Source organism: Callorhinchus milii, unplaced genomic scaffold (genome assembly GCF_018977255.1).
Source record: "Callorhinchus milii isolate IMCB2004 unplaced genomic scaffold, IMCB_Cmil_1.0 Scaffold1, whole genome shotgun sequence".
In the NCBI taxonomy this organism is placed as follows: Eukaryota; Metazoa; Chordata; class Chondrichthyes; order Chimaeriformes; family Callorhinchidae; genus Callorhinchus; species Callorhinchus milii.
This window is the reverse complement of record NW_024704742.1, coordinates 130048945-130075673: the sequence shown is the minus strand read 5'-3', so window position 1 is coordinate 130075673 and position 26729 is coordinate 130048945. Positions and strand designations below refer to the sequence as shown.

Below are 26729 nucleotides of genomic sequence, written 5' to 3'. Positions count from 1 at the left end.
CAGGTGACTGCTCTTGGTCTCTTTTTCCCTTGAGTGATGGGGACCAGGATATAATCATCCATTATATTCTGTGAAGGGCTTTGAGACGTCTCGAAGACGTGATAAGGCGCTATATCAAATGCAAGGAAAATTATTATTATCCTAAGGGGTCCATGCACAAGTGTGACTGAAACCATCTGCTGCTGAAAGTCCTTCTTTGTTGGAGGAGGGATCTGAAAAGTAATAATGTTAATCATAAGAAGAATGGCTAAAAGGATTTGGGCATGGGTGTATTTTTCACCACGGCAGCCTGCGATGTCTGGCAGGTGTGCCAGCAAAGCCCTGGTTGGAGTGTGGCATCGGAGTAGTGCCTGATGCCAGCACCCCCACATGGGTGCCAATCGCCCAGCAATTGGTCAACACAGATATTGATCAAACTTAAACCAAGTGAAAAACAAACTCGTTTTAGCCAGGATTACAGCACAGATACAGTTGAAGAGAATCACATCGCTGCTTTTCGACCTGTTTGACAGGAGCATTCCAGAAACCTCAGTTTGTGGCCTTGGGGGTGGGGATGGTGAGATTGTAACAGAATCTTGGGTTTGCTCTGAGAAGTTTAGGTGGAGAGGGGAGGGATGGGGGGTGTTTCTGGTGCTAAAACAGACCCATTGTTTCCTTTGTCTGCTGTATTGTCATCAAAGGAAAGCTCTGTCTTTCTGCGTCTCAGTCTCTCTGAATGTGTCTCTTGTCTTTCTCTAGGGGTTTCCTGACCAATTTTAGCAGCTTTTTCATGCACTTGCCATTGAAGTTGCAAATTAGCTTCTTTTTTGTTGTTCAAAACATCTGTAAAACATGTCAAACGTGTGAAGATGTAGATGTCCAAATGAAGATTTAATCTTCGAAGGATGCAAGGGTTTAACTGCACACTGGTGCCTCAAGCTATCTTATAAAGAAAAGAGGGAGGGTAGAAGATTTTGTTTCCAAAACAGAATAGTTAAGAGTGTAGAATGCCCTGTGACAGTTGGCTGCTAACCAGTGACAGCATTTTAAAAGGAAATTGATAAATACTATACTTGGGGAAAACTTATTCCAGGAAGGATATTGTAGGATTGGAGAGTGTCCAGCATTGATTTACAAGGGGTTTTCTAGAGATGAGTGGATACAGTTATCAAGAAAGATTGGACGGACTGGTTGAGCTTTTCTCTCTAACGTTGAGATGATTGAGGGGAGCAATTAACCGTAGAGGAGTCCTTGGTGTAGTGGTTAGCGAAAGGATCGAGGTTCGAGGGTGGAGACTGAGCAAAACCTTGGATAAGTTTCCTTACTCCAACACGCCTTGGTTTACCTCGCAGTAAGTAGAAACCCAGTTGTTAGTCGATGGACGAATAGCTTTCTAGGGGTAATAATCCCTTCTCCCCCACACACAAAAGAATGTTTATTCAATCCACGACTATTTGTGGAACACTGCTGTGTTTTGTCCACAAATTCACAGCCAATCCATTTTACATTCTGTGAAGCGCTTTGAGATTCCTTAAAAACAATAAGGCGCGGTTTCAAATGCAAGTATTATAATTACAGTTTGTCTAATCGTTGCTCATTGTCATCTTTCACGCCTGACGAGTACATTTCACCCAAACCCATTATCACTGAGTGAACTGTCTGCCCATCAGTGAGACCAGCCCTTGCTGCTTAACTGAGATTATTTGTGTCTATGTGGTAACCACAAAAACACTTTTGGTTAAAAATAAATGGACTCTTCGCCACTAACATGGTCCTCAAATAGACATTCCTGTGCTATCAATAAAAGCTATAGCTAGCTGAAGGAGCTACTGGAAAAGAAGATTCTCTTCTAAAACGAATTAAATTTTATGCAAACAGTTTTACTTTTGAAACCACTGCCTACATCCTAATGGAACTGACTTATTTAATTTCACTCCAAACTGATGATCCAAACATTAATCAGAGTTGATTCTGGTTCATATGTCCTGTAGCTTAGTGGTTAGAGCACTCGGCAGGGCGAAATGTTGGGCAAGTTTCCTTACACTTGCACGCCTCTATTTACCCAGCAGTAAAGTAGGAACCTGGTTGTTAATTGATTGGTGGATCGCTTTTCCGGGGGTAATAATTCCTTAAAAAACTAATTTGGTCGCTCAATCCATGACTGTTTGTGGGACACTGCTGGGTGTAATTGGCTGCTACGTTTCGCTCACAAAATATGCAGTCAATTCCCTTTACAGTGTATTCAGTGAAGCGCTTTGAGATGTTTCAAAGACGTGATGATAATAATAATCCTTGAATTTGATATAGCGCTTTTCAAGTCTTCTAGGCATCTCAAAGCACTTCACAGAATATACTGTAAAGTGAATTGTCTGCATGTTTATGGGCGAAACGTGGCAGTCAAGTGCACACAGCAGTGTGCCACAAACTGTTGTGGATTGAAGTGACCAATTTATTATTGTTTTTTTCTTGAGGGATTATTATCAGGTGTGTGGAATAAGGAAACTTGCCCAAGGTATCGCCCTGCCAGGAATCAAATTCAGGTCTCTCGCTTGTGAGGCTTTTAAAAAATTTTATATAAAAAATATATGAAGCGCTATATCAAATGCAAAGATTATTATTATTCAAAGGCAAGTGTGTATACTGGCATGTGTTACACCCTAGCTATGTTAGCTTTTTTTTTCATTGTGAATTGTGCAAGGCAGCTCATTGAAAAACTTGTGACCCGACACAGGCTATTTAGCACGCCACTGGTGGTCACTACTTGCTGGCCAGTTTGCTCCAGATTACCGCTTGCTGCACTCATACATTTGCACAAGGTGTTCACTTACCAGCATGCCCTGAGGTCAATGCAGTCTTTCAAGTTGAAAGATATTGCAGAAATGTAAGGCATTTCTTATTAAAGCACGCAGGCCATTCACACATCCAGGCACTGCATCCCTTTGATTCTAGAATTGCACCTTGCAAGCGTTTATCTTTTTAGTAAGTGTGCCTTTCCAGACCACAGTGAACCCCCTTTATGGTCATCAGACTCTACAAGACCTTTGCTATACTTCAAATGCTCTTTGGTAGATGGAAATATTACAAGCCGCTCAGGCCCATGTCCGATTGAGACATCATTTTATTTACAGAACGATAAGCAAGTGAACTGAGACAACATGTGGACCACAAAGAATTATGGTCACCATCAGTGATTGAGCCTACACTTCCTACTCCCCTAATCTCTAAACCTCCCTCTACTATGCCATCTCGTTTCCCTCTCTCTTTCTATCTTTTACATCCTGTATCAAATCCTACCTCTTTGAATGTGCACATAGTCATTCCTGTAAACTGGATGGAGATGTTTCCATATGTGAAGGGTCCTATATAAATGCATGTTGTTGATGATTATGTAATTAAGGATACCTTTAATTCCCTTTGTATACCTGTGTTTACACACGATGTACGCCACAGCTGTGTTTGCATAAGGAGTAAAATGACTCAAATCTAAACCAATATTTTGGTTGAGAGTTCTTTTGAAAGATTGAGGTTCCCCGATCTGATGGCTTTGTTTAAGTGGTGCTTTATTTTGTAGATAAAATTGTGACGAGAAGGACATCATGGTTGCCTTATCCTTGAAGATTGGTGTTGGCAATGCCATCAAAACGATGCAGTTTGAGCCCTCGACAATGGTGTATGATGCCTGTCGGATGATCCGTGACCGAGTTCCTGAGGCACAGACAGGACAGCGTAAGTCACCCACTGTTCCTCCTTTCTTTACACAAGTTTTTGTTGCTTTTCCAGAAGTAACATTTTTTAAAATTTATTGCATCCAATTACTTTTACAATATTTTTCCCCACTGCTGAGACCAGAAAGCTTTGCGCAAACCGAGATTCAAACCAGCGGGATCTCAGTCCATAAGCTGTCGCTCAATGCACTACATCACCTGAGTTGCATTAAAAGTGCTTCTTCTTAATTCCATCTATTTTCTCCATGCTTACTGCTTTTTGCATGGCAGTGGTATTTAAAAATCAGATTCATTTAGCCTGAACAGGGCTGCTGGCATTGTGAGGCAAAGCAAAAAAAAAAGTGTGCGGGTTGGGGGGGTAGTATGGGGGAAAGAGAATTTTATTGAGTTGTGTTTTCTGTATTGACAAAATCATACATTTGAATTATATTTTGCATTAATGGTGGTCAGAAATGTATGTTGCACATTGGACATTTTGGGCCAATACCAAAAGTAATCTTAACCAAATGCAAAGATTCTGTGTGAACAATTTACATGGTGCCATGTTTTTAGTTTAATGTCCAAGGCCATATTTAGTTTTTCCTCCTAACCATTGACTTTATGGCAGCTGATCTTTCACTGTTTGGCCCTCACTCAATTTGAGGACCAGGGGAAGAGAAGGGAATGTTTCACTGAGAAATAAAACCCTCTGGTTTTGTTTTGAAAATGTTACACTTGCGAATAAATATATTTTTATCTATATATACATATTCACTATATATGTGTGTGCATGCATTCAATTGAATGGGAATTTTAACGAGCGGACGAGCAGGCTTCTGATGCATAATTCAGTACAGTTTAATGGCCCATTTCATTCGTACCCTTCAAAGTAGATTGAAAACATACAGCTACATAGCAAGTTATTAATTGCAGCGTAATTAATTGCAACCACTACCGATCACTGCATCAAGTTGCTCTTTAAATTAATCTAATATCCTGGACTATGTCATCTTTCCTAGCAACCCATTCTAGTTGATGATTAATCTCTGCATAAAGAAAAACTTCTTGGTATCTATCCTGAAATTGTCTTTTACAACTCTAATCCTACACCCTCTTGTTCTATCGCCTTAATACATCCTAAAGTATTGATCTTGGTTTACTTTTTCAATCCCATTTAAAATCTTATTTTCTACACCTCTATGAGGTCCTTTCTCAGTCATCTTCTCTCAAGGCTGAAGAGCCCTAGTCTGTCTAATCATTGCTGCTCCGCTATTCCTCTAACACTGGGGATCATCCATCCTCATTCTCCTGTTGCACCTTCTCTAGGGCCAAGGCAGCCCCTTATATTGCAGTGACCAGAACTGTATGCAGTATTCAAGGTGCTGTCTGAGTAAACTATCAAAATCTACATTTGTTTTAAAACAAAAATAAGATTAATACAAAGCATTATGATGCAAATGTGTCTCTTTGGTTGCATGTGATGACCAGTTAGCTGTGTAAAGGACTTTGAGACGTCCTTCTGAATTGAAAAATGCTCTATAAATGTAAGAATGTTGTTGCCGTTGTATCTAATTTTGTCCGTGATGACACTGATGATGATAAATAATATTCAATGCATTTTATACAGGCCTTTTCATGTTAGGAGGATGTCTCGAAGCGCTTCACAGGATATATTGGGATATGTAGTGACTGTATTTATAGGCTACCGCAGAGTGTAAGATCACAGCTCGAACAACCTTAATGCTATTCCTAGATCTCAAAATAACTTGTTAGCGTAGAGTTGGCGAATGCTTGGAAGCAAATCATTTCCTTACTATTTTGGCTAGAGAATGCTGTCTCGTGAAGACAGCAATGTTTAACCTTTATCACTGTCCTACTGCAAAATCCATAACCAGGTCTTTGGTATAACACCTGGTATATGTTGAAATTGATGTATGGACAGATTTTGTTTTGACAGCTTACTGCTTGGTTTAAAAGTAAAGACAAATTACAGCCAGACTAAGGCAAACGTCTATCTCTGGCTCACGAGCAAAAATAGCTCGACAGGCGCCAAACAGGAAATGTCAGCCAGTTAAGGTGCAGTTGTCTGAATGCTCTCATACATAATAATATATTGCTTCACCTCTTAAGTGTCTAAGCTTAAGGGGCCATTTGGCCACGTCACAGTTTTGCCTGATGTTTATGTTTAACTTTGGTTTCCTCTACTTTAATAGTAATCCTTTCGCTTGATAAGTGCCTTTCATATGGGGAGGACATCTCAGATTACTATAAAGTGTAGTGACTTTGCAGTTTGTAAACTACATCAGACTTTGTATGTTGCAGGGATTTACCAGATTTTTGCTAATTTGATAAATGATTTTTACCGATCAAATGCACCAAATTGTTCCTCTACTCTGAAAACTATTGATTGCATTGTAACAATGTTTGATTTATTGCCTTCCAGCGAATGATTATGGATTATTTCTGTCCGATGAGGACCCAAAGAAGGGCATCTGGTTGGAGTCTGCCAAAGCCTTGGACTATTACATGTTAAGGAATGGAGTAAGTTCATCATACTTCTCTTTTGTATCTCATACCTCTGTCCTATGATATAATGTAAATTTGAGGGAAGAAAATTGAATCTTAGCCTTCATTTCAGTTTGTTTGTAACCCCTTCCACACATCTGGGCAATGTTCTGTTGTAGTGTGACTTCCTTATTTTCCCCTTGGGAATGAACCTGCCATCATCCATGGTGCATCTTTTTGAAACTTCAGAACTTTTGGTCCCATTGCTCTTTTTTTGTAGTGTTTCGAGACAAACATTACACCACGTACTTGTGGAACACTCAATAGTTTTGATTTGGATACTCTTAAATTACGGTGATTATATTCCGCGTGAATCAACAGCTAATACTTTCCGGAATTAGGTAAGCAGGATACATCCCTCCAGGGTGAGAGAGCACATTCTGTCTCTGGAATGTCCATGTGTAGGTGAAATGCATGGAATTTTCAGTTTGGTTTGGATACTCTTAAGCACAGTGATGGGTTTCAACATGTGTCGGACATCCAGCTGACCAACCACCCCCACCCCCTCCNAAAAATAAAATTGTGCCTTTCGAGAGGACATCCCAAGTCATTGACAGCCTGGCTTATCAAAACAGAAATGGACCTCCCCATTGCAAAAATAAAGTATTACTTTATAAACTGTGGCAGGACAGGTTCTAAATCTCTCATCATCTTCTTTCCACCCCTTTCAGGACACGCTGGACTATAAGAGAAAGCATAGGCCTCTGAAGATCAGAATGCTGGATGGAAGTATCAAAACAGTTATGGTGGATGACTCAAAAATAGTGAGCGACATGCTGATGACAATCTGTGCCAGAATAGGTAGGAAGATTAAAATTCCCCTCTGGTGCAATAATAATTCCCTAAAGCCATACCCCCCTGAAGACTTGGCATGAGAAAAGACATCACAGAGCTAGGCCAACTGCTCCACATGGGACTTGGCCTTTTGTGAGTTGGGCAGGAAATATCTAAAGACCTCCAAAGCTGCTACTTTTATTATGCTTCGCAAATTCTACCTAACCCTCTTGGATTGTACATCTCCACCCTGAGAGCACACTCTTGCCACATCTCTGTAGTGTGTGAAGAAACATTGACACAGAGTTGTGCAATACACTGTCTCAGAAGGCAGTAGAGCCAGAATCAACTGGGATGCTTGAAAGGTGGTTGATTGTTTAGTTTACGTTTTAAGGAGTGTGGGGAAATTGAATTGAAAGAAAATCCAATAATGGAGGGAGAAGCTTGATGGGCTGAATGGCCCAAGTTTATGAGACATTCTCTGCATGTGTTCAGAGAGTACAGAAGGCTTAAGGCAGCCCCGACGAGACCTAAGCAGCCCCACAACACCAGAGGAACATTGGCAGATATGGAAGCACTTGGTCCTGGCGTTTGCATTCAGTAGAATGCTGTCAACCAAATTCTGAACGCTGCACAGGCTCTGTTCTTTCCATCTATCCTGGCCAACAGAATATGGCCTCTAATGTGCACTCTGCTTTAGGCTTCATTGCTTTAAGTTTGCGTTGAGCCTTCTGAGCAGTCATCAGACCTGGGTTTCCTATGGACCGCTTGGCAGCCTACCCAGGAATACAGGAACCCCTACATCATTCAAGTTAGCTCACTTCTTACAACCTGCAGCAATTGGAAGGGTCTCTGAGCAAATGTGTGGGCCAAGTTTCCTTTGAGAAATGTTGCCAATTTGGGTAATACATTGTCTGTGCCTGGTGCTGGGAAAGTACCAAGTTCAGGGTCTGTTTCCGAAGTTGCTTTGGCGTGTGAATGGACTGCTCTTGGCCTCAGTGACCCTCCATAGCTGAAGCGGCAGCAAGACAATGGGGTGTCAGTTTTCTTCCATCTTTCAGTGTCTCAGGCTATGAATTGATGAAGTGTGTAAACTGATTTCGAGTCCTTGCTTCTGGTAGCACTCAAAGCTGTGGTAATGTACAATGTGTGCATGTAACGCTGATTGATTGCAATGTATCTTAAAAAACAAAAAGGAGTAGTATTGACAGCGTAAGTTTGCTTCATACATTCAGGAAGCGCTTGGCTCACTGCGCTCAATTCTTATGCTTGAACGTTTTCAGAAATTTTATTTTAGAAGATGTGATAATATATTTTGCGTTCATTCGGTTGTGGAGAAGTTGTACAGTGCAATGGAATTCCATGTGTCTTGTGTTTTTCACAAAATGTAGGAATCACAAACCACGATGAATATTCACTTGTACATGAAATTGTGGAAGAAAAGAAAGAAGAAATGACAGGGACGTTGAAGAAAGACAAAACTCTGCTGAGAGACGATAAGAAAATGGAAAAACTGAAGCAGAAACTGCACACAGATGATGATTGTGAGTGGCTATTTTATCAATGCCTGTATGTATATAAGAGGAGAAACTGTTTCTTCTGGCGGATGGGTAATCAGAGGACACAAATTTAAGACAATTGGCAAAAGAACCAGACTGAAGACTAGGAGAAATGTTTTTATGCATGAGTTGCTACCATCTGGAATGCACTGCTTGAAAGGGTGATGGAAGCAGATTCGATAGTAGCTTTCAAAAATAACATTGCGGGGTAGTGATTTTGTATTATGGACATAGGTGAGATATTTTTGCGCAGTTGGTTTTGAGGTAAAATATAAAATCTGAAAATGCAATGCTGTTTTGGTTTATTACCTTTTTGGGGGCTATGCAGATATTTTAATTCAGTTGAAACTCAACTGGAAGGTTAGCGGGCTCCCATTTGGAATCCTGTCATTTTTGAGAGCAACGTTAAGTTTTGAAGGTTTTTGCCTTGTGGCTTCCATGGGATGTGGGGAATGTTGCTGTGGCCAGTTGTGTTTTCATGCTCCTGTGTTTGCTGTTTGCAGTGAACTGGTTGGACCATGGGCGAACACTTCGAGAACAAGGAGTCGATGAAAATGAAACCTTACTTCTCAGGCGAAAATTCTTCTATTCAGATCAAAATGTTGATTCAAGAGATCCGGTGCAATTGAACTTACTCTATGTGCAGGTAAGGCAGCAGGACTTATCAATTGCAGGCTAAACAAAACATTTATGTTACGCAGCTCAAATAAGGTTCCCCATGTGTTTTATCTGGAATGCAGAAAAAGGGAAAAATCCTTTCCATTTGAAAGGACATCCTAAGGTGATTTAGAGTAATGCACCATCCTTCAATTCAATCTTAATTTGGGAGCCTGNTTTTTCCAGCTCTTTATAGCTTCTAAATTCAGACTGAATTTAGGAATGTTCCACCTTTCTGCCCAATCTTAAATTTTAAGTCAAAAATTTGTGGTGCTATATTGATTTACAGGATGGAATTTCAGACCTCTGAAGCCTTCTTGCATTATTATATCCTGAATGGCAGTGTCCACCCCCGAGCAGAAACAACCTTTTGGCCCCCAGCACTGCTGAGCAGTATTTATTTTCACTTGTTATTGAGATTGTCCCGAGGAGTTGGTATTTCAGGCACAAAACTATATAGATATAAAAACCCCAAAAGGCTGGAACTGATGGGGAGCGACATCTGAAGGATTGGTTGAAATTTTGGGGATACAGTTGAAGAGCAATAACGTTTTTCTTTCAGTTCAGACTGAATTTAGGAATGTAGGAATTTAGGAAAGGAACTTTGAACCCCAAAAAGTTTTATTTTAGTACAGCGTTCAAAAAGTCGCAGGTTACACATTGCCCTGCCACACACAGCCTTTCTCTTACTCTTTACACCTCCTATCTCGAATTCCAACAGAGTGCTGGTTTTAAAACCCTGGGTGTTGGATTCACTGCCTAAGATTAATTGTAATCAGCTTCCACATCTGCCCCTATTCGGAAGGGAAGAATTCCTGCCCTCACATGTCTCCAATGCCACCCGAAACATTCTGATTGCTTCTCCGGTAACTGAGTGTACCTTTGGCAGAGCGGGATTTTTTTTCCCCAGCTCCAGTAATCTCCTGAAACTCCCAGCCTTTATTTCTTGAAAGATTTTCTTTCCCTTTTTTTTCCCCCTAGTGCACCTGCAAAACCAAAAACAAATTAAATTAGATTCCTGGAAAACTCGCGTGACCTCTTGAATCATGTATGCCGTAGGTCAGAGCTGTTTATGACTTTTGATTTTTTTTGTATTTGTGGTGGTATATTTCAGGCCAGAGACGATATTCTGAATGGTTCTCATCCTGTCTCCTTTGACAAAGCCTGTGACTTTGCAGGGTATCAGAGTCAGATTCAGTTTGGACCACACAATGAACTGAAGCACAAACCTGGCTTCTTGGAGTGAGTACCAGCCTTTTATCAAAGCTTCCAGTTTTAGAAAAGGGCTTTGCACAGGTATGAGAAGTGATTTGCACAGGTATGAGAAGTGATTTCAGCCCCCAGAATAGATGCAAAATACACTTTGAACTTATTTTCTGTCAGGTCAAACATTACGAATTTATACATCGCCAACCAGTCTTCCCAAGTGGATCCAAGGGAATATTCATTTCATGTGAGCAACCCAAAGAGTTCACCTTTGAGACAAGTGATAATGTTCAGGGGGACACTGAATGATCACTTGGAAACTGTACCTGGAAATCCTGACTGATTGTGGGACACTGCTGTGCGCAATTGGCTGCCGCATTTCATCCACAAATATACAGTCCATTTACTTTACAGTATATTCTGTGAAGCGCTTTGAGATGTCTAGAAGTCATGATAAGGCACTATATCAAATGTAAGGATTATTATTGTTGTTATTATCCCACCACAAATCTGAATTTGGGCTGGTGGAGGGAGAGTTCAGTAGAGAAAATTGGGCTAACAGTTCTAGATTTTGAGACAATCTTTCCTTTGTTGTTTTGTTACAATAAGCTCATGTAAAACAAAATGCATGCTGTAAAATGTCTTAAAATGTACTTACTAAGTGAATGCCTCACAAGACTTTAGATTCCTTAGACCTTAGCTATTGAAATTGGTGCTTTTGTTTTGCAAATTTTTTCCTCTGAAGACAATTGACTCATTATTTTTCCTTCTGAGGTCTGGGTCCACAGGTACCAGTTGCCCTTGTGGATAGTTTCCATTGGATAGTGACCATTAATCATGCGAGATCCTTGACACGCTAGATTGTGGTGCCCAAAGTGCTTTCCCAATTGAAATCAGTCAATTTAGCAAAGACGAGAGATTGAAAGGGACTTTCCTGATCTGCTATTGTCAAAAACATGATGAGCCATTGGAAGGGGCCAATAATCTAACCCTAATCACTCACTCATGAAACAATTCACAGGAAATGGATGGCAGCTCTTCACATAGAATATTAAATTGTTATGCCCCCCAAATTCCTGTATATTTGTTGTATGTATATGGTTCTTTGTCCTGATTTGTGAGCTTGCAGAACAGAGGTCAAATCCTTGACACTCCATAATTTAGTAAGACCTACAGTTGGTTAATTGTTTTTAAAAAAACTGTCTAAAGCTTTCCTTGGCAATATAATATTTCACAATACTTCAGTTGCTTTGCTTTGACCCGTTGTACTTTGTACACGCACCCCGTCAACCCTCAGGTCCTGGGTAACTTGGTTTCACTCTTCAAGGTAGAAGTGACCACAAATGTGACTGAATGACTGAATGAATGAATTAATGAATGAATGAATGAATGAATGACAGCACAATAGCACATTCATATTTCTAAACCTCTCACCATTTCTTTCAATCCATTTCAAGTTCTTGTACTTGGAGATCTTGTATTACATGACTTTCCATTACTGTCTCCATATTGTCGTACTCCCGACGTGAAAGGCGCTCAATAAATGGAATCTTGTTGTTGTTGTTGTTGAAAATGTATATGTATATGTGATGGCCTTCCACCAATCACCCTTGTTATAGAGTGTGGCAAGGATCTCACATGATTAATAATCACATCTGTGAGAAACTGTCCATGAGGGCGATTGGTGGCTGTGGACCCAGATGCCAATAGAAGGAAAAATAATGAGTCAATTGTCTTCAACAACAACAAATTACATTGGTATAGTGCCTTTCACATCAGGAGGACGTCCCAAGGTGCTGGACAGTCAGGGATTTGGACCCAAGTAGGGGGTTGGCATCAGGAGGGCTGGAGGTATTCAGAGGAAGATCAGGAAAGAAAAGATTGATTTCAATATGAAAATACAGCGATTGTCAAAAGGGAATCTTAAGGTCTTATGAAGCATTGACTTAGTAACTGACTTTACAAACTTTAATGCATCCAGAACTTGACTGTTCTGAGGCCTGGCCTGTACCAAGTCCCACACTTGCATCGTTCCAAGCATCTCCGGCTTCCTGTCTCCTCAGCAGAACAATTTACAAATCTCAAGCTCCATCCTATATGTTCAAGCTTCGCCAGGGCGACAACTCCGCAGCTAACTTAATTTACTGCTTGTGCCTCGTGCCCTCTGCTGCACTACCAGCTTTCTGCCTTTGAGCCCTTTGAGACTCCTTTTGAAAGCCAAATAATCTGCCTTTCTACCGGCATTCAAAAATCTCAAAAGACCCATTCCTTTGAAAGCAACTTAAATCGCCTTAAAATTCCTCACACTTCTTTTGCCCTTTTGTCCACTGATCTCTTCAAGCGCATTGAGAGATTCTTTGACATAAATGCTGCTGCATCAGTGCAAGCTGATTGATTTAGTGTCTTGGAAATTGTCTGTATGTTCATAGCAAAGTGCTTTACAAAGACATCGATTGTGGGACCCCAAACTGACAGGGTTAGGGAGGAGGTAGCCCAAGACCCAGTCAGAATGTCTTCAGATGGGCGTGGGAATGAGGGTAGGAGGATGAGGGGGTGGAGGGTGGGGGAGTATGAGGTGGAGAGAATGAAGATATCAAAAGAACTCCATTTGCTCCCCAAAACAAGTCAATTCTCTTTTTATAGTACATCCAGTGAAGTGCTTTGAGATGTGAGTGCTTTGTTTTTAAAAACAAATTATATTTTGACTTGGATTTTTTTTAAAAAGGAAGACTGGTGAATAAATCATTACAGAAAATTAAACTTACCTCTATGTTCTTTGTTTTTTTCTTTAGCTTGAAAGAATTCCTGCCTAAAGAATACATCAAACAGAAAGGGGAAAAGAAAATATTCATGGTATGATTAAATGAATACAATTGGACAGGCATTTGATTTCCTGTCCTTTCTGACTTGTGTTTCCTCTTACGAATTCCCAAGGAAAAGGATAAACAAGATGACACAATATTGTGGATCTGCTGTCCCTTTGTGTAAACTCTTGCACGTTCCAATACCAATTGGAAAATCTAATGAAATTGCTTCCAGTGTCCCCTCCCACCCCCAATTAAATCTTTATTTAAATGTGACTTGGCTTGACTTATCCTCCTCTTGAAACTAATCTCAGTCTAACTAAGCTGCATTTTAAATGTCTACATGTTAAGAAATAAGAGCCCAGACTTTCCCCTGGACATTGCTGCAAAGCAGGGTCACTGTCATATTGTGAATTTGCTTCCATCCTGTGGCAGGGCCAATGGAGGTGGTTTTAGATTTTCACTGCATCTTATGCATTGATGGAGCCTTGGCAGGGTAGATTATCAGCTGTGCATTGTAGGGAAATGGCAGACTTTCTGGAAAGGAAACACGAGGAGTCTATTTTTACAAAGGCCAAACCTGGTGTCAGGAAAGGCTGGTCATTGCTCCTGACACTGAATGTTTTTCTTTTGCTATACTGTAGGAAGATCAAAATGATTTGCGTAATTGACTCAACACATATTAATTTCAGTGCTTTGCGGGGGAAGAGGTTGTGCTGAATTTGGTATCCTTTGAATCCTTTGTTAAAATGTGAGCAGACAGTGAGACCTATATTATGTGAAGGTAGTTCTGTTTGCAATTGTCGGAAAACATTTTTCATCATCAGGATGAATCTTTATAAATTCAAACTGTTGCTAGCGAGTGATTTGATTGTTCAACAGCAACAATAGCTTGCTTTTATACAGCGGAGTGCTTCACAGAGACTGTGTTAGATACTGAGCGAGGAAAGAGGCAACCATAAGCACAACTGAAGATGTTTATTTGCTGGTCTTTAAAGACAGATAGAGAGAAATTGAGGTGGAGGGGTAGAGGGAGTTCTAGAGATAAGGGACATAGTGAGGGAGGTGCTGGGCATGAAGGGATTTATAGGTGAGGTTGAGGATTTTGAAGTTGATCGGTTGGGAGACAGAGTAGTAAGTAGAGCTTGGCGAGGACTTGTTTGATGAAAGTGAGGGTGTGGGTGTCAAATAGTTTGTATTCAATTGTGTTTTGGTTAAATACACTGACAATATCTGCTGGGGATCTAGTTTGGAGGTGTTACTGAGCCTGTATGATTTCAGTTTGATTTTATGTTTAATGAGTGGATGAAATCCTTTTACCTCCACGTGAATCTAGAGAACACACCACCTACAGAAAGAGGGTGAGCCAATGACTCAGTCCTGACCTGGCCTTCAGTTGATGATGCCTCACCACAGATTTGGGAACTATTGGAAAAAGGAGAATAAGAGGAATTTTACCTTTGCCTCTGCATGTCTGTGGCACTGTGCTTTGATGTTCCAAACATATGCTGCACCATAGTGCTATTCCCTTTCAGACGTTTAATTCCAGTGCCTCATGTTGACTGGCTCAGTAACCTCTCTTAAACAAGTTTCCTTCCAACTGGCGTTTTTCTACTGTGTTAACCAGTAGGGACTCCCGACACCAGACAGAATATCCTGCTGGAGACTGACTGTGTCACAGTCAACTCATAGTGTCTCCTCTCTGTGGCGCAGGATGTATTCTTCAATTTTCAAATTGAAGACAGATTTCATTTTATTGTGTGTGCAAATTGACTGTAAATACAGTCACTAACTTTACATTAAACCATGGGTGGCCAACCATCGTCTCTTGCTCTCTCCGTCTTGTCTCTCTCCGTCTTGTCTCTCTCTCTCTCTCTCTCTTTCTTTCTCTCTCTCTCTCTCTCTCACACACTCTCTCTCTCTCTCTCTCATTTGCACATAAGCCCGAAGCCAAATATCAAACAACCATAAAAATATTCTTTTTTTACATAGGCACATAAGAACTGCGCAAACATGACCGAGATGGAGGCTAAAGTGCTGTACGTAAAGCTGGCCCGCTCACTGAAGACATATGGAGTGTCCTTCTTTTTGGTTAAGGTGAATATTTATTTGAAATTGTAATAAAATTTTAATGTGTGTTATTCATTGTTATATTATTAAGGCAAGCTCTCCATATAGACTATAGCGTATGGAGTGAACCTTAATGTGAGAAATGACTTGTATTACAGATTGAGATGGCTATGTTTCTTTAAGCATTCTCAAGAAATGCAGTGAACTAATATGAATGTATTGAACCCTTTGTAGGAGAAAATGAAAGGGAAGAATAAGCTTGTCCCACGTTTGCTGGGAATTACCAAGGAAAGTGTGATGCGTGTGGATGAGAGAACAAAAGAGGTGATACAGGAATGGAGCCTGACCAATATCAAGCGCTGGGCAGCATCACCAAAGAGTTTTACCCTGGTAAGTGTTTTTGCAACAGTTAGTTTGGGTTTGGTACTGCAGTGCATCCGATCTGAGGAGTTTGATGTGCTCTCACAAGAGGAAGCGGAGATACCGGAACGCAGAGCTCACTTGAGAACTTAATCACCAGCCTCAGGCCAGGCTTGCCCTGCCAGAAAGGCCACCCCGACACCTGACTTGCTTGTGTGGTCTTGAAGACATGGTTCAGGTCTGCATTGTTCATTGAAAATTTGGCCTAGATGAGTTTGGGGTGGGGGTGGGGGGGAGGGGATTGGGGCTTGTTTCTGGGGACAACCCTCATTCCCTAGTGGAACATATTCATTCTACAACAACAACAAAATAACATTTGTATAGCACCTTTCAAGTTGGGAGGTGCTGGACAGACAGAGCTACGGACCTGAGCTGAGGGTCGGGATGGGGGAGGGTGGAGGGCGGGGGGGAAGCAAGGAGATCGAAAGCATAGTCGAAGAGGAGGATCTTGAGGTGGGTCTTAAACGTGGTGAGGGAGGGAATGAGACGGAGGGACTGCGGGATGGAGTTCCATAGGGTGGGTACAGAGTGGCGGAAGGCCCACCCATCAATAGTGGGGCAAGCAAGCCGGGGGACATGAAGCAGGTCGGAGTGAACAGGTTGGTAGTGGGAGGAGGTTGGTGAGGTAGGGGGGTGTAAGACAGTGGAGGGCTCTGAAGGTGAGAACTAGGATCTTGAACTGTATCCACTGTGTGATGGGAAGCCAGTGGAATTGGGCAAGGATGAAGGTGATAGGGTCATGGAGCCTAGTGTGGGAGAGGACACGAGCTGCAGAGTTCTGGATGATCTGCAGCCTGTGGAGGGAGGAGTTGGGGAGGCCGACAAGCAGTGAGTTTGCATAGTTGAGCCTCGATGTAATGAAAGCACGTATGAGGATTTCGGCGGCCTGCGGTGTGAGACAGTGTCAGAGCTGGGCAATGTTGCGGAGGTGGGGGAAGGCAGAGCAGGTCATGGCGCAGATGTGGGGTAGAAAGAATAGTTGAAGTCAAACAAGACCCCAAGGTTCTGGACTGGCTTAGTAAGGTGGAGTGTGCAACCATGGCTGGTGATGCGGTCAGCGCCTGAGGTGAGGAGGCGCTGATGGGAACCAATCAGGAGAGCCTCGGTCTTGTTGACGTTCAATTGAAGAAAGTTAGCTCTCATCCAAGACTTGATGTCTGACAGACACTCAGTCAGCACAGCAGTGGTCCTGGAGTCAAGGAGGCAGAGAGGTAGAGTTAGGTGTCATCCGCATACATGTGGAAGTTGACCCCATGTTTGCGGATGATGTCACCAAGAGGAAGCATATAGATATTGAAGAGGAGGGGACCAAGGACAGACCCCTAGGAACACCACACAAGGCGGTATGGGGACTAGAGGAGATGAAGTGCAGGCGGTGCGAGAGATATGAATCTGAACAAGTCAAGGACAGCGCTGTGGAGGTTGAGGTGAGAGGAGAGGTTGTGGATGAGGATAGAGTGGTCAACATTATCGAAAACAGCAGAGAGGTCGAGGAGGCAGAGGGAGCCCTGGTCGCAGATGGACAGAATGTCACTTGTCACTTTGACCAGGGCGGTTTCTGTACTGTGAGCGGCACGGAAGTCCGATTGGAGGGAGGTAGAGCAGGAAGGGTGAAGTGAAGGTTGAAATCGCCAAGGATGAGGAGGCGTTCAGAGCTGAGGGAGAGGGAAGATAGAAGGGTGGAGATGTTGGGGATGAAGGTGGGGGAAGGCTTGGGGGGGAGAAGAATTTTGAGGAAAAGGTTGGAGGGGTGATAGAGTGTAAGGTTCTCAAAGGAGGGGAAAGTTCCAGAGGAGGAAGGGAAAGGGCTGAGCGAGGACCGGGTGATGACAGCCACCCCGCCACCACGTCCTGGGGTGTGATTCGGTTAATTCTAATTCGGTTAATGCGGGTGAGCAGGTCTAACTTCGCTCAACAATNAAAAAAACAATTAGTTTCAACAGCATGGTCATTGATACCCATGATAATTCATTTTACTGTCTAAACTATTAGACCACTGGCTATCTTCACAGTCCTTGTAAGTGCAGGTTCTAAAAGGTCCAATTTGGATTTGTTTGGTTTCTTAAATTCTTTAGTCAAGTGCTTCTATAAACATTTTAATCCCCAAGCTTCCTGTAACTTGCAATGATGCAACCAGTGAGGCTTCTGTTGCAATGCTTAATTATTGCCTCACCTGAGATTCACGAAAAAGACTGAACTTGCATCAAAATGTCTTAAATTACTAAATATAGTGACTGTCTTTCTCGATAGCCAGTTATTCCAGTGAGTTCCAACTTGAGAAAAATGACCAGTTAAATTGGAGAATCATTACTCTGTCCAGGTGCATCTTGAATGTTGGTGCCAATGTCATACCCCAACAACAGCTCTTGCTAAGATTAACTAACTTAACACACACTGAATTGATCTGTACCCTGAGCCAGGCAGGACCGCAGTTCTCCAGGATGCTGATGAAGACAGCACAGCCAGTCTGGCTCATTGGCAGGATTTGGAAGGGCTCCTCTTCACCCCATCCCCCAACCCCCCAAAAACAAATGATCTGTATAATTTAGTGTTCAGCTAGACAGTCAGTGTCTTAAAGTTATAGACCATAAATATTCTTATTCCACCTTCTGACTCATCTCAATTGGGTCACCTGTCTCTGGAGCTGTGCCAATTGGTAATTGAAATGGAACGTTCTGATATATCAAACCAATTGTGCAAGTTCCTGATGGAGTGAGTGTATGTTGAGTCTGTCGTGATGTAACATCCTGTTGATTAAACTTTAACTCAGTCATTCAGAATGACAATTTTTTTTAGATAAAATGTGTGCTCAGGACGTCTCCTGACATGCTTATTAAGGAGTGGCATTTGTTTCAGTCAGAGATGTCCTTGGCTAGTTTTACTGCTCATTAGCCAAAGGCCAAAAGTACAATTTAACGTTCTGTTGTCAACAATATGAGCGTTCTTGTAAACTAGGATAAAACACCAAAATCACATCAGTGCACTGTGCTGCAGAACGTTCCCACAGCCTGGCTGCATGAAGAAGTGAAAAACCTTTCTAAAGAAAAAGACCATTCTTCATGTAAGCCTGGATAAAAATATTTAGTTCTGGGTAAATCCTTCCTGATCCTATTCCCACACATGTACTTTCCAGTGAAGACTGAGTGAGAGTCTTTGTAGTCTTTTTTTCTTTCTTCGACCTCCCCACCCCCCTAATCCCATGGCATAGGAACACCGAGGCTAATTTGGCAACCCCTATTTCAGTCTCGAGTGACATTAACCCACTCTACACAGACTAAAGATTGTATCTAAATTTGTTGGATATTACTATTCATTTATTTGCCCTCTTTCATTTCCCTTACTCCCCTATATTGGGTTCCTTCACAGTCGATTTGTTTGCAGCAGCTACCAAGCAGACAGAAATCCCCATAGAGCAAAATTGAAATTTGAGTCAACTGATCTTGCACACCTCTGAATATTTGTATAGCGCCTTTCATGTCAGGAGGACGTCCCAAGGCGCTGGACAGTGCACAGCATTTCAGATCCGAGTAGGGGTCGGGGGGAGAAGGGAGGGGAGGGGAAGGGGGGTGACCGATGGCAGGGTCAAAGAGGAGGGTCTTGAGGCGGGACTTGAAGGAGGCTAAGGAGGGAGCGAGGAGGAGTGTTTGGGGGATGGAATTCCAGAGGATGGTGGCAGAGTGGCTGAAGGCTCTCCCGCCAATGGTGGGGCAAGTGGGTTGGGGACCTGGAGCAGGCTGGAGCCGGCTGAGCAGAGGGAGCGGGTGGGTTGTTAGGGGGTTAGGAGGTCACAGAGATAGGGTGGAGCGAGGCCATGAAGGGCTTTATAGGTGAGTACCAGGAGTTTGAACTGGATCCCCTGAAGGATAGGGAGCCAATGGAGTCGGGCGAGAATGGGGGAGATGGGGGTCACGGAGTTTGGTGTGGGAGAGGACACGGGCTGCAGAGTTCTGGATTATCTGCAGCCTGTGGGGGGAGGAGTTGGGAAGGCCGACAAGCAGGGGGTTTGCATAGTCGAGCCTGGAGGTGACGAAGGCATGAACAAGAGTTTCAGCGGCCTGAGGGGTGAGGTAGTGGCGGAGTCGGGCGATGTTATGGAGGTGAGGGAAGGCAGAGCGGGTCATGGCTTGGATGTGGGGAAGAAAAGACAGTTGAGGGTCGAACAAGACACCTGGGTTCCTGACTGGCGGTGAGTTGTAGTGTGCAACCATGGAGGTTGATGCTGCCAGAGCCTGAGGTGCTGAGGCGCTGGCGCGAGCCAATCAGGAGGGCCTCAGTCTTGTTCACATTCAACTGTAGTAAATTTGCCCGCATCCAGGACTTGATGTCCGATAGGCAGTTTGTCAGGACAGCAGTGGTCCTGGAGTTAAGGTTGGAGGCAGAAAGATAAAGTTGGGTGTCATCCGCAAACATATGGAAGTTGACCCCATGTCTGCGGATGATGTCACCAAGGGGGAGCATGTAGGTATTAAAGAGGAGAGGGCCAAGGACAGAGCCCTGGGGGACACCAGACGTGACAGTGCAGGGGGTGGAGGAGAAACCGTTAAGAGGCAACAAAATGGAGACGGTGAGAGAGATAGGAATCGAACCAGGCAAGGGCAGGTCCATGAAGATTAAGTAAAGAAGAGAGGCAGTGTATGAGGATGGAGTGGTCGAAGGCAGCAGAGATGTCGAGGAGGACAAGGAGGCAGAGGGAGCCCTGATCACAGATGTTCAGAATGTCATCAGTGACTTTGACCAGGGCTGTTTCTGTGCTGTGGGCTGCGCGGAAGCCGGATTGGAGGGTTTCAAAGAGGGAATGGCAAGAAAGAAAGGAGCGGAGCTGGGACCCGACGACGTTCCAGAACCTTGGAGACGAATGGGAGGAATACTCCCTCCATTGTTACATGTCATAGGCAAGGAGGAAGCCTAGGAGCCTAGATTTTTTGGGCGGATGGCGATGACGATGACATTGATACAAATTAGAGCACATTGCTGATTGGGGCTGAATTTCTTCACCTCATTAAATGTATTTCTATTTTTCAGGATTTTGGTGACTACCAGGACGGTTACTATTCAGTTCAGACAACTGAGGGGGAACAAATTGCACAGCTAATAGCTGGATACATCGATATCATTTTGAAAAAGGTATTCAATCCAGTACATTTTACAGCTGGTTAATTGTACGTAAATGAATGCGCAGATATCGGAAGAAATCCCCAAGATTCCCTTGCCTAAAAGTTTACAGTGGTTTCCAAGAGATATTGATGAAGAAGAATGCCATGATTTTCAGAGAAGTTTACAATTTCGTGCACTTTCGGTGTGATTGGCACAAAGCTATGCCTGTTGTTCTGTTACAGTGCTTGACCACAGGAAGGCAGTAACGGAGGGTAAAAAATAGCAGTGGAGAGTGAGTAAGCTGTACTCACCAGGAAGGTTCACGTTTCTTCCCTGATCTGTGGGGTTCATGGATCGATGACAGGGAGCAGACTGACTCATTTGGTTTCAGCACCACCTGGGTTAGGGAGGCGAGATTTTGGCCAGTTTTTGTCCCTGATTACAGTCCAGTGTGGGTGTAGGAATGAGAACATGGGCTGGGAGAGGCGGAGTGATCTTAGCTATGACAGCTCCTGTGGCAGATTAGTATCTCAATGCCTTGCCCATGCTTGTGCCTGTACAATACAGGGACAATTCAATACAAAAGGAGGATCACTTGAGTGATGTATCCAAGGACACAAAGGGTGCATTATAAACCCTTCCTCCTATTGAAGGGCACTGTATAAATGCAAGTTGCTGCTGCTATTTGGTCTGCGCAGGTCCCACTGTTTTTTTGGTGACCAGAAAATGCACCACCTAGTGGTCAAGAAGTGACAAAAATATGCCCTGGAATTAAGAGTTTGAACTTTTGAGGTAGGGGAAGGGCACCGAATAATTGTTACTACTATTATAGGTTCCTTCAAAGCAATACTTATTTTTACTCACTCCCTCTGTCCTACTATTGGTGGTCGAGCCTCCAGACACTCTGTGTTTGCCTCTCTGGAACACCCTTCCAAAAGGTCTTTGCCTTGAAAATCCTCTTTAAAAACATTTTTCTCCTTCTCCCTATGAAGTTTTCACATTCTAGGTAAAAGGTGCTATTACAAGTGAAAGCTGTTGAATCAACTCAACTTTGTATCTGTTGCAGAAAAAAAGCAAAGATCATTTTGGACTAGAAGGTGATGAAGAATCCACAATGTTGGAGGATTCTGTGTCTCCTAAGAAGTAAGTCACAAAAAAAAAGGTGTTCATTTCATTAATTTAAGAACTAGTTCTTATACCACTATATTAGCTCACTATATTAGGTGACCAGTGGACAGATGCACTGTGGACACATGCCTCCACTGGTAAGAAATGTTTCCTGGAACTAGAACTCTACTCATGCTTGAACACTGGATCCGGAGCTGAACAGTGGGCACCATTTTGCTCCCCCACAAAATACAGTCGGACCACTTTACAGTATATCCTGTAAAGCACTTTGAGACATCAGTGAAAATACAACTGAACTCCTTGTTGTGGGAGGTAAGTGGCGGGTGGGGGGGCGAACGGTCTCTGTGGAGTTGAGCTGTACAAGTGTCAAACATCTGGTTGACCAGAAAGAAGTTTTCGAACTCTGTACGCCTGAATGTATTGATGTGTTCAGAGTCTGTATTCTTATGGCGATCATTTTTTGAGGTTTTCCGTGTGTAGTTCTGCAATGAGATAAAATGAGTTAATAGTTTTTGTTTGAAAATGCATACGGAATGACTTCTGCTCACACTATTGCTCTTTACAGATCTACCATCATGCAGCAACAGTTTAACAGAATTGGGACTTTGGAGCATGGGTCAGTAGCGTTACCAGCCATCATGCGTTCTGGTGCTGGGGGTCGGGAGAATTTCCAGGTTGGGTCAATGCCAGCAGCCCAGCAGCAGGTGACCAGTGGACAGATGCACTGTGGACACATGCCTCCACTGGTAAGAAATGTTTCCTGGAACTAGAACTCTTCAGTGCCAACCAGTTAAATGATGTAAAATGAATACCAAGGCTAAGCCTTTGAAATAAATAGTTTATTGCCTTGCCACTATTTCGGATTTTTGCAACCAGGGAATATCAGACCAGTGCCCTTCCATATACATGTTTCAGGCATACAAACATGTATAAGGACTTTGGCTTCGGCACCATTGGGTTAGGCTTGTGGGGGGAGTGCAGGCTTCCTGCTCCTCACTGCGGTCTGGAGACCCCTGATGAAACATACCACAACTAATGATTTCTCAATGATTATTTTTCCGAAGATTTTCTTTGCCATCCTTGAGGGTTTAGTGGTTGCTTTCAGGGTGCTGTATCAGTTTGCAATATTCAGTACTAATAATATATAATAATAATATCGACAACCCAATAATAGAAGCAATGAACTGTGCAAAAATAAACATGATTAAAATCCTATTTGTTCTTACTTGGTTTTTACATTGCATGTTTTATTTGTAGACATCTGCACAGCAAGCGCTGATGGGAACTCTGAACTCCAGCATGCAGGCTGTTCAGCAAGCAACAGCCAGTCTGGATGATCTTGATGCCTTGCCACCCCTTGGACACGATGCTGTAAGTCAGAACCTTTAACACAGATTCAAATGAACTGTGTACTGTCCAAGCTTTCTGCCACATACACACGCACTCCGCATTTGGTATAGTACCTTATCACATCATCATAACCTCTCACAATATTTCACAGGATTTATTGCAAAGTATAGTGACTTTGTTTTTGTAGACAAACACGGCAGCCAATGGTCACACGGTAAGATTCCACAAGCAGCACTGAAATGATTCAGCAATTTTAATCTGGGTGATTGCTGGCCAAGAAATCTGAGAAAAAACCCAGTTATTTACTCATCAATTATTCATCTTCCAGAGTAAGGTTTACTGGGCCTGAATTTGAATGAGAGGAATATTGAACTTGGTAGGAGAAAATGTCCTGTTTTTTAAAACAGTACCATTGGATCTTAATGTTCATCGCAACAGGCTAACATCTCACCAGCAAGACAGTACATCCAGTGTTCCCTTGTCATGTTTATTTCTATTATGATTAAAAGTCCTGTTGTGGAGTTCAAATGCACAATCTACTCACTACATTGTTCTCACCCGAACCAAGCAAGCCACTTATTAGTCTAGTTAAATAACTGACTAGAACAATAATCTCTAGGATTATTCCTTAAGTAGTTTGTTTTGATGGATGCATATTGAATTAACATTTGTTGTGGTCATACTTTTCACCGCTGCTACTTTTACTCATATTTAATAGATTTCTTTTTAACAGTTTCATAAAGCTCTACTGTATATTGTAGTCTTGATTTGTGAGTCCATTACACAGGTTGTTTTGCAGCACTGGTGAGCAATAGTACTGCATTAATTGTATTGTGTGTCCTTTGCTGTTGAAGAGATTGCAATAATGTTATGTTTGTGCCCCTAGGCCTCAAATGAATGGAAAAAAATGAAAATGGATGAATCCAAACATGAGATCCATTCCCAGGTTGATGCGATTACTGCAGGCACAGCATCAGTGGTCAATCTCACCGCAGGTTCGTGAACTCATTGGCAGAAATTTCCTTCGTCTTAGCCAATAAAACCATTTTGATTTACAACGACAACATCATCAACAACAACAATTCCATTTGTATAGCATCTTTCACATCGGGAGGACGTCCCAAACTGCTGGGCAGTCAAGTATTTGATTTAATTTGCATTTTATTTACATTTTTAATATCTTGGTGGAAAATTCTTAAATTTGGTGCAGTGCAAAAATAAACACAATTAAAATCCTAATTCTTGTTAAATTTTTAAGACAAATTGGTCTTAAGTATTGGGTGTAATTTTGAGCGTTAAGTAAGCGGTTATGTGGTTGTGCTTTTAGCAGAGAAAATCAAAGCTGATTTGGGATGATTTATGAATAACTTTTAAGTTTTATTCCTGGGTATAATAATTAGCATGTTTCATTAAGTTAATAAAAGCAAGAACATTTATGTCTGTGCAATATGTAATTTGAATTCTGTTTAGAAGGGACAACAAGCACTCTGTTCTTGTCTCCAAGGACAGCAACTTTCAAGTACATTTTAAGCTTGTGGCATAAAACTCCTGTGTCGAAACAGTTCTCCTTTATGGTTCTGAGCTCCTAGGGATGCAGCGGAGAAGCTTTTTATTTTCATACTTATTGCTTAGGAGTTGCATTATATTAATCTTGGTCTGCTGGTTTTATGTAACAGGAAACCCTGCTGATACAGATTACAGTGCCGTTGGGTGTGCAGTGACCACCATCTCCTCAAACCTGACGGAAATGTCAAAAGGCGTCAAACTACTGGCGGCCCTGATGGAAGACGAGGGCGCGAATGGACAGCAGCTGCTGAAAGCTGCCAAGAACCTGGCCTGTGCTGTTTCAGAGTTATTGAAGACAGCTCAGCCAGCAACTGCTGAGGTTAACTTGTACTGTTTGATTCATCAAAGTACTGAGTCAAGTGGGCCAGTGCTGTATACAAGCAGCAAACTGTTGCTGTATATAATAATAATCCCTGCATTTGATATAGCGCCATATCACGTCTTCAAGGCATTTCAAAGCGCTTCACATAATATTCTGTGAAGTGAATTGACTATATGTTTTGTGGGCAAATATATGTTGGCCTATGCAAAGCGCAATAAATTCCAACCATTACCCACTTTAAAATCTACCTAAATGCAGCGGGGGAGCACGCAAGGTTGCATTGCAACTGATCAACAGCAAATTGCAGGTGCCCTTGTAATAGATTGGGACGTGAGGGAAAGTTGGGTTTTGCAAGCTCTGCTTTAGATAAGACACTTAAGAGGACATGAGCCATGGCTTTTTCATGACTGCATGTTGCAGAGAGTTAAAGGCACTGGCTAAGGTTTTATAGGACAACGGTGTCAGTTCCTAGTATAACTGGCACATTGTCTGTTTTTAGGCAATGTGCAGCAAAGTTGAGCAAGTGAATTATTTACAGTCCTCCTTATCACATTTACCTTGTAAATTATGTAGGATTTGTCGACTAGAATCACCAGTCGATGTTCCGTATTAAAGATGCATGCAAGTGACGGAAAGAGCAGGTGATCTTTGTCACAGTAAACAGACGACATCTACTGTGCAGTGCCCAGTGTTACTACGTTCTTCCCCCCTTCCAATTTATCAGTCAAAGCTGATAATTGGTACAAGTTGACAGTAAGGATTTGTTTATTGAATGAGATGCAGAAAGCATTCATACTCGCCCCTGTCTGTGTTTCAGCCTCGTCAGCACCTACTCACTGCTGCTGGAACTGTGGGCCACACAAGTGGTGAGCTTCTGCAGCAGATCGGGGAAAGCGATGCCGATCCACGATTTCAGGTATGCGCTAATGGAAATTACATTTTTTTTCAGTCGTAGTATAATTGCACATTTACAGCTGCGTTTTAAAGTGTCTTAACCTTCTGTTGGATTTTTGTAAATGCTTTGTACAGCTTCCTGTAGATGCACACAAATACACATCAAGGATTGTTTCAGGCTTTGTTCTCAGACCGGTAAATGCAATTCGTTCAGTGCTTTTTAAAAATTATTATATATTTTGAATAATTGGGATTTGATTTTTTTTCTCTTTCTCCGAATCTGAAAGTGCCATGGAATCAGAATTGGCAATAATAACTGAAGTCTCGTTAGAAAATGTACTAACTATTTGAGGTGGATGTATCTGATTGCATTTCTCTCCAGATTAAATTTTAATCAAACCACTTTGCAGGTATCCCACGCTGCATTGGTTAGTGTTTGTCTTGTAATTGCAAGAAACCTGTGTTGGTTCATAGTATGGAGGGAATCAGTTTATAAAAAAAAATTAGATGCAGAGATCATTGGCACTTTTTGACCCAGGTATTTTGGGCAGCGAAGTACCAGAACTTAACAACAAGTCATTCAATTCCTAAAGCTGGAAACTAGATTCATGAATGACGTTTCAGCAGCAAGAATGCT

The 26729-nt window shown here is 42.3% G+C and overlaps 1 protein-coding gene across 1 annotated transcript in view; it reads left to right on the top strand.

The window, feature by feature from the left end:
- The window catches only part of tln1 (talin 1), a 157620-nt gene that overhangs the window by 65582 nt on the left and 65309 nt on the right, over positions 1 to 26729 (top strand). Inside the window, exons 3-18 of the mRNA XM_042335651.1 lie at positions 3551 to 3705; positions 6127 to 6224; positions 6920 to 7049; positions 8414 to 8566; positions 9085 to 9227; positions 10353 to 10480; positions 13237 to 13297; positions 15241 to 15345; positions 15553 to 15708; positions 20761 to 20862; positions 21899 to 21975; positions 22526 to 22706; positions 23218 to 23331; positions 24197 to 24305; positions 24987 to 25195; positions 26016 to 26114. Coding sequence (XP_042191585.1) covers positions 3576 to 3705; positions 6127 to 6224; positions 6920 to 7049; positions 8414 to 8566; positions 9085 to 9227; positions 10353 to 10480; positions 13237 to 13297; positions 15241 to 15345; positions 15553 to 15708; positions 20761 to 20862; positions 21899 to 21975; positions 22526 to 22706; positions 23218 to 23331; positions 24197 to 24305; positions 24987 to 25195; positions 26016 to 26114 — 1995 coding nt within the window. The 5' untranslated portion in view covers positions 3551 to 3575. The remainder of the gene's footprint in view (positions 1 to 3550; positions 3706 to 6126; positions 6225 to 6919; positions 7050 to 8413; positions 8567 to 9084; positions 9228 to 10352; positions 10481 to 13236; positions 13298 to 15240; positions 15346 to 15552; positions 15709 to 20760; positions 20863 to 21898; positions 21976 to 22525; positions 22707 to 23217; positions 23332 to 24196; positions 24306 to 24986; positions 25196 to 26015; positions 26115 to 26729) is intronic.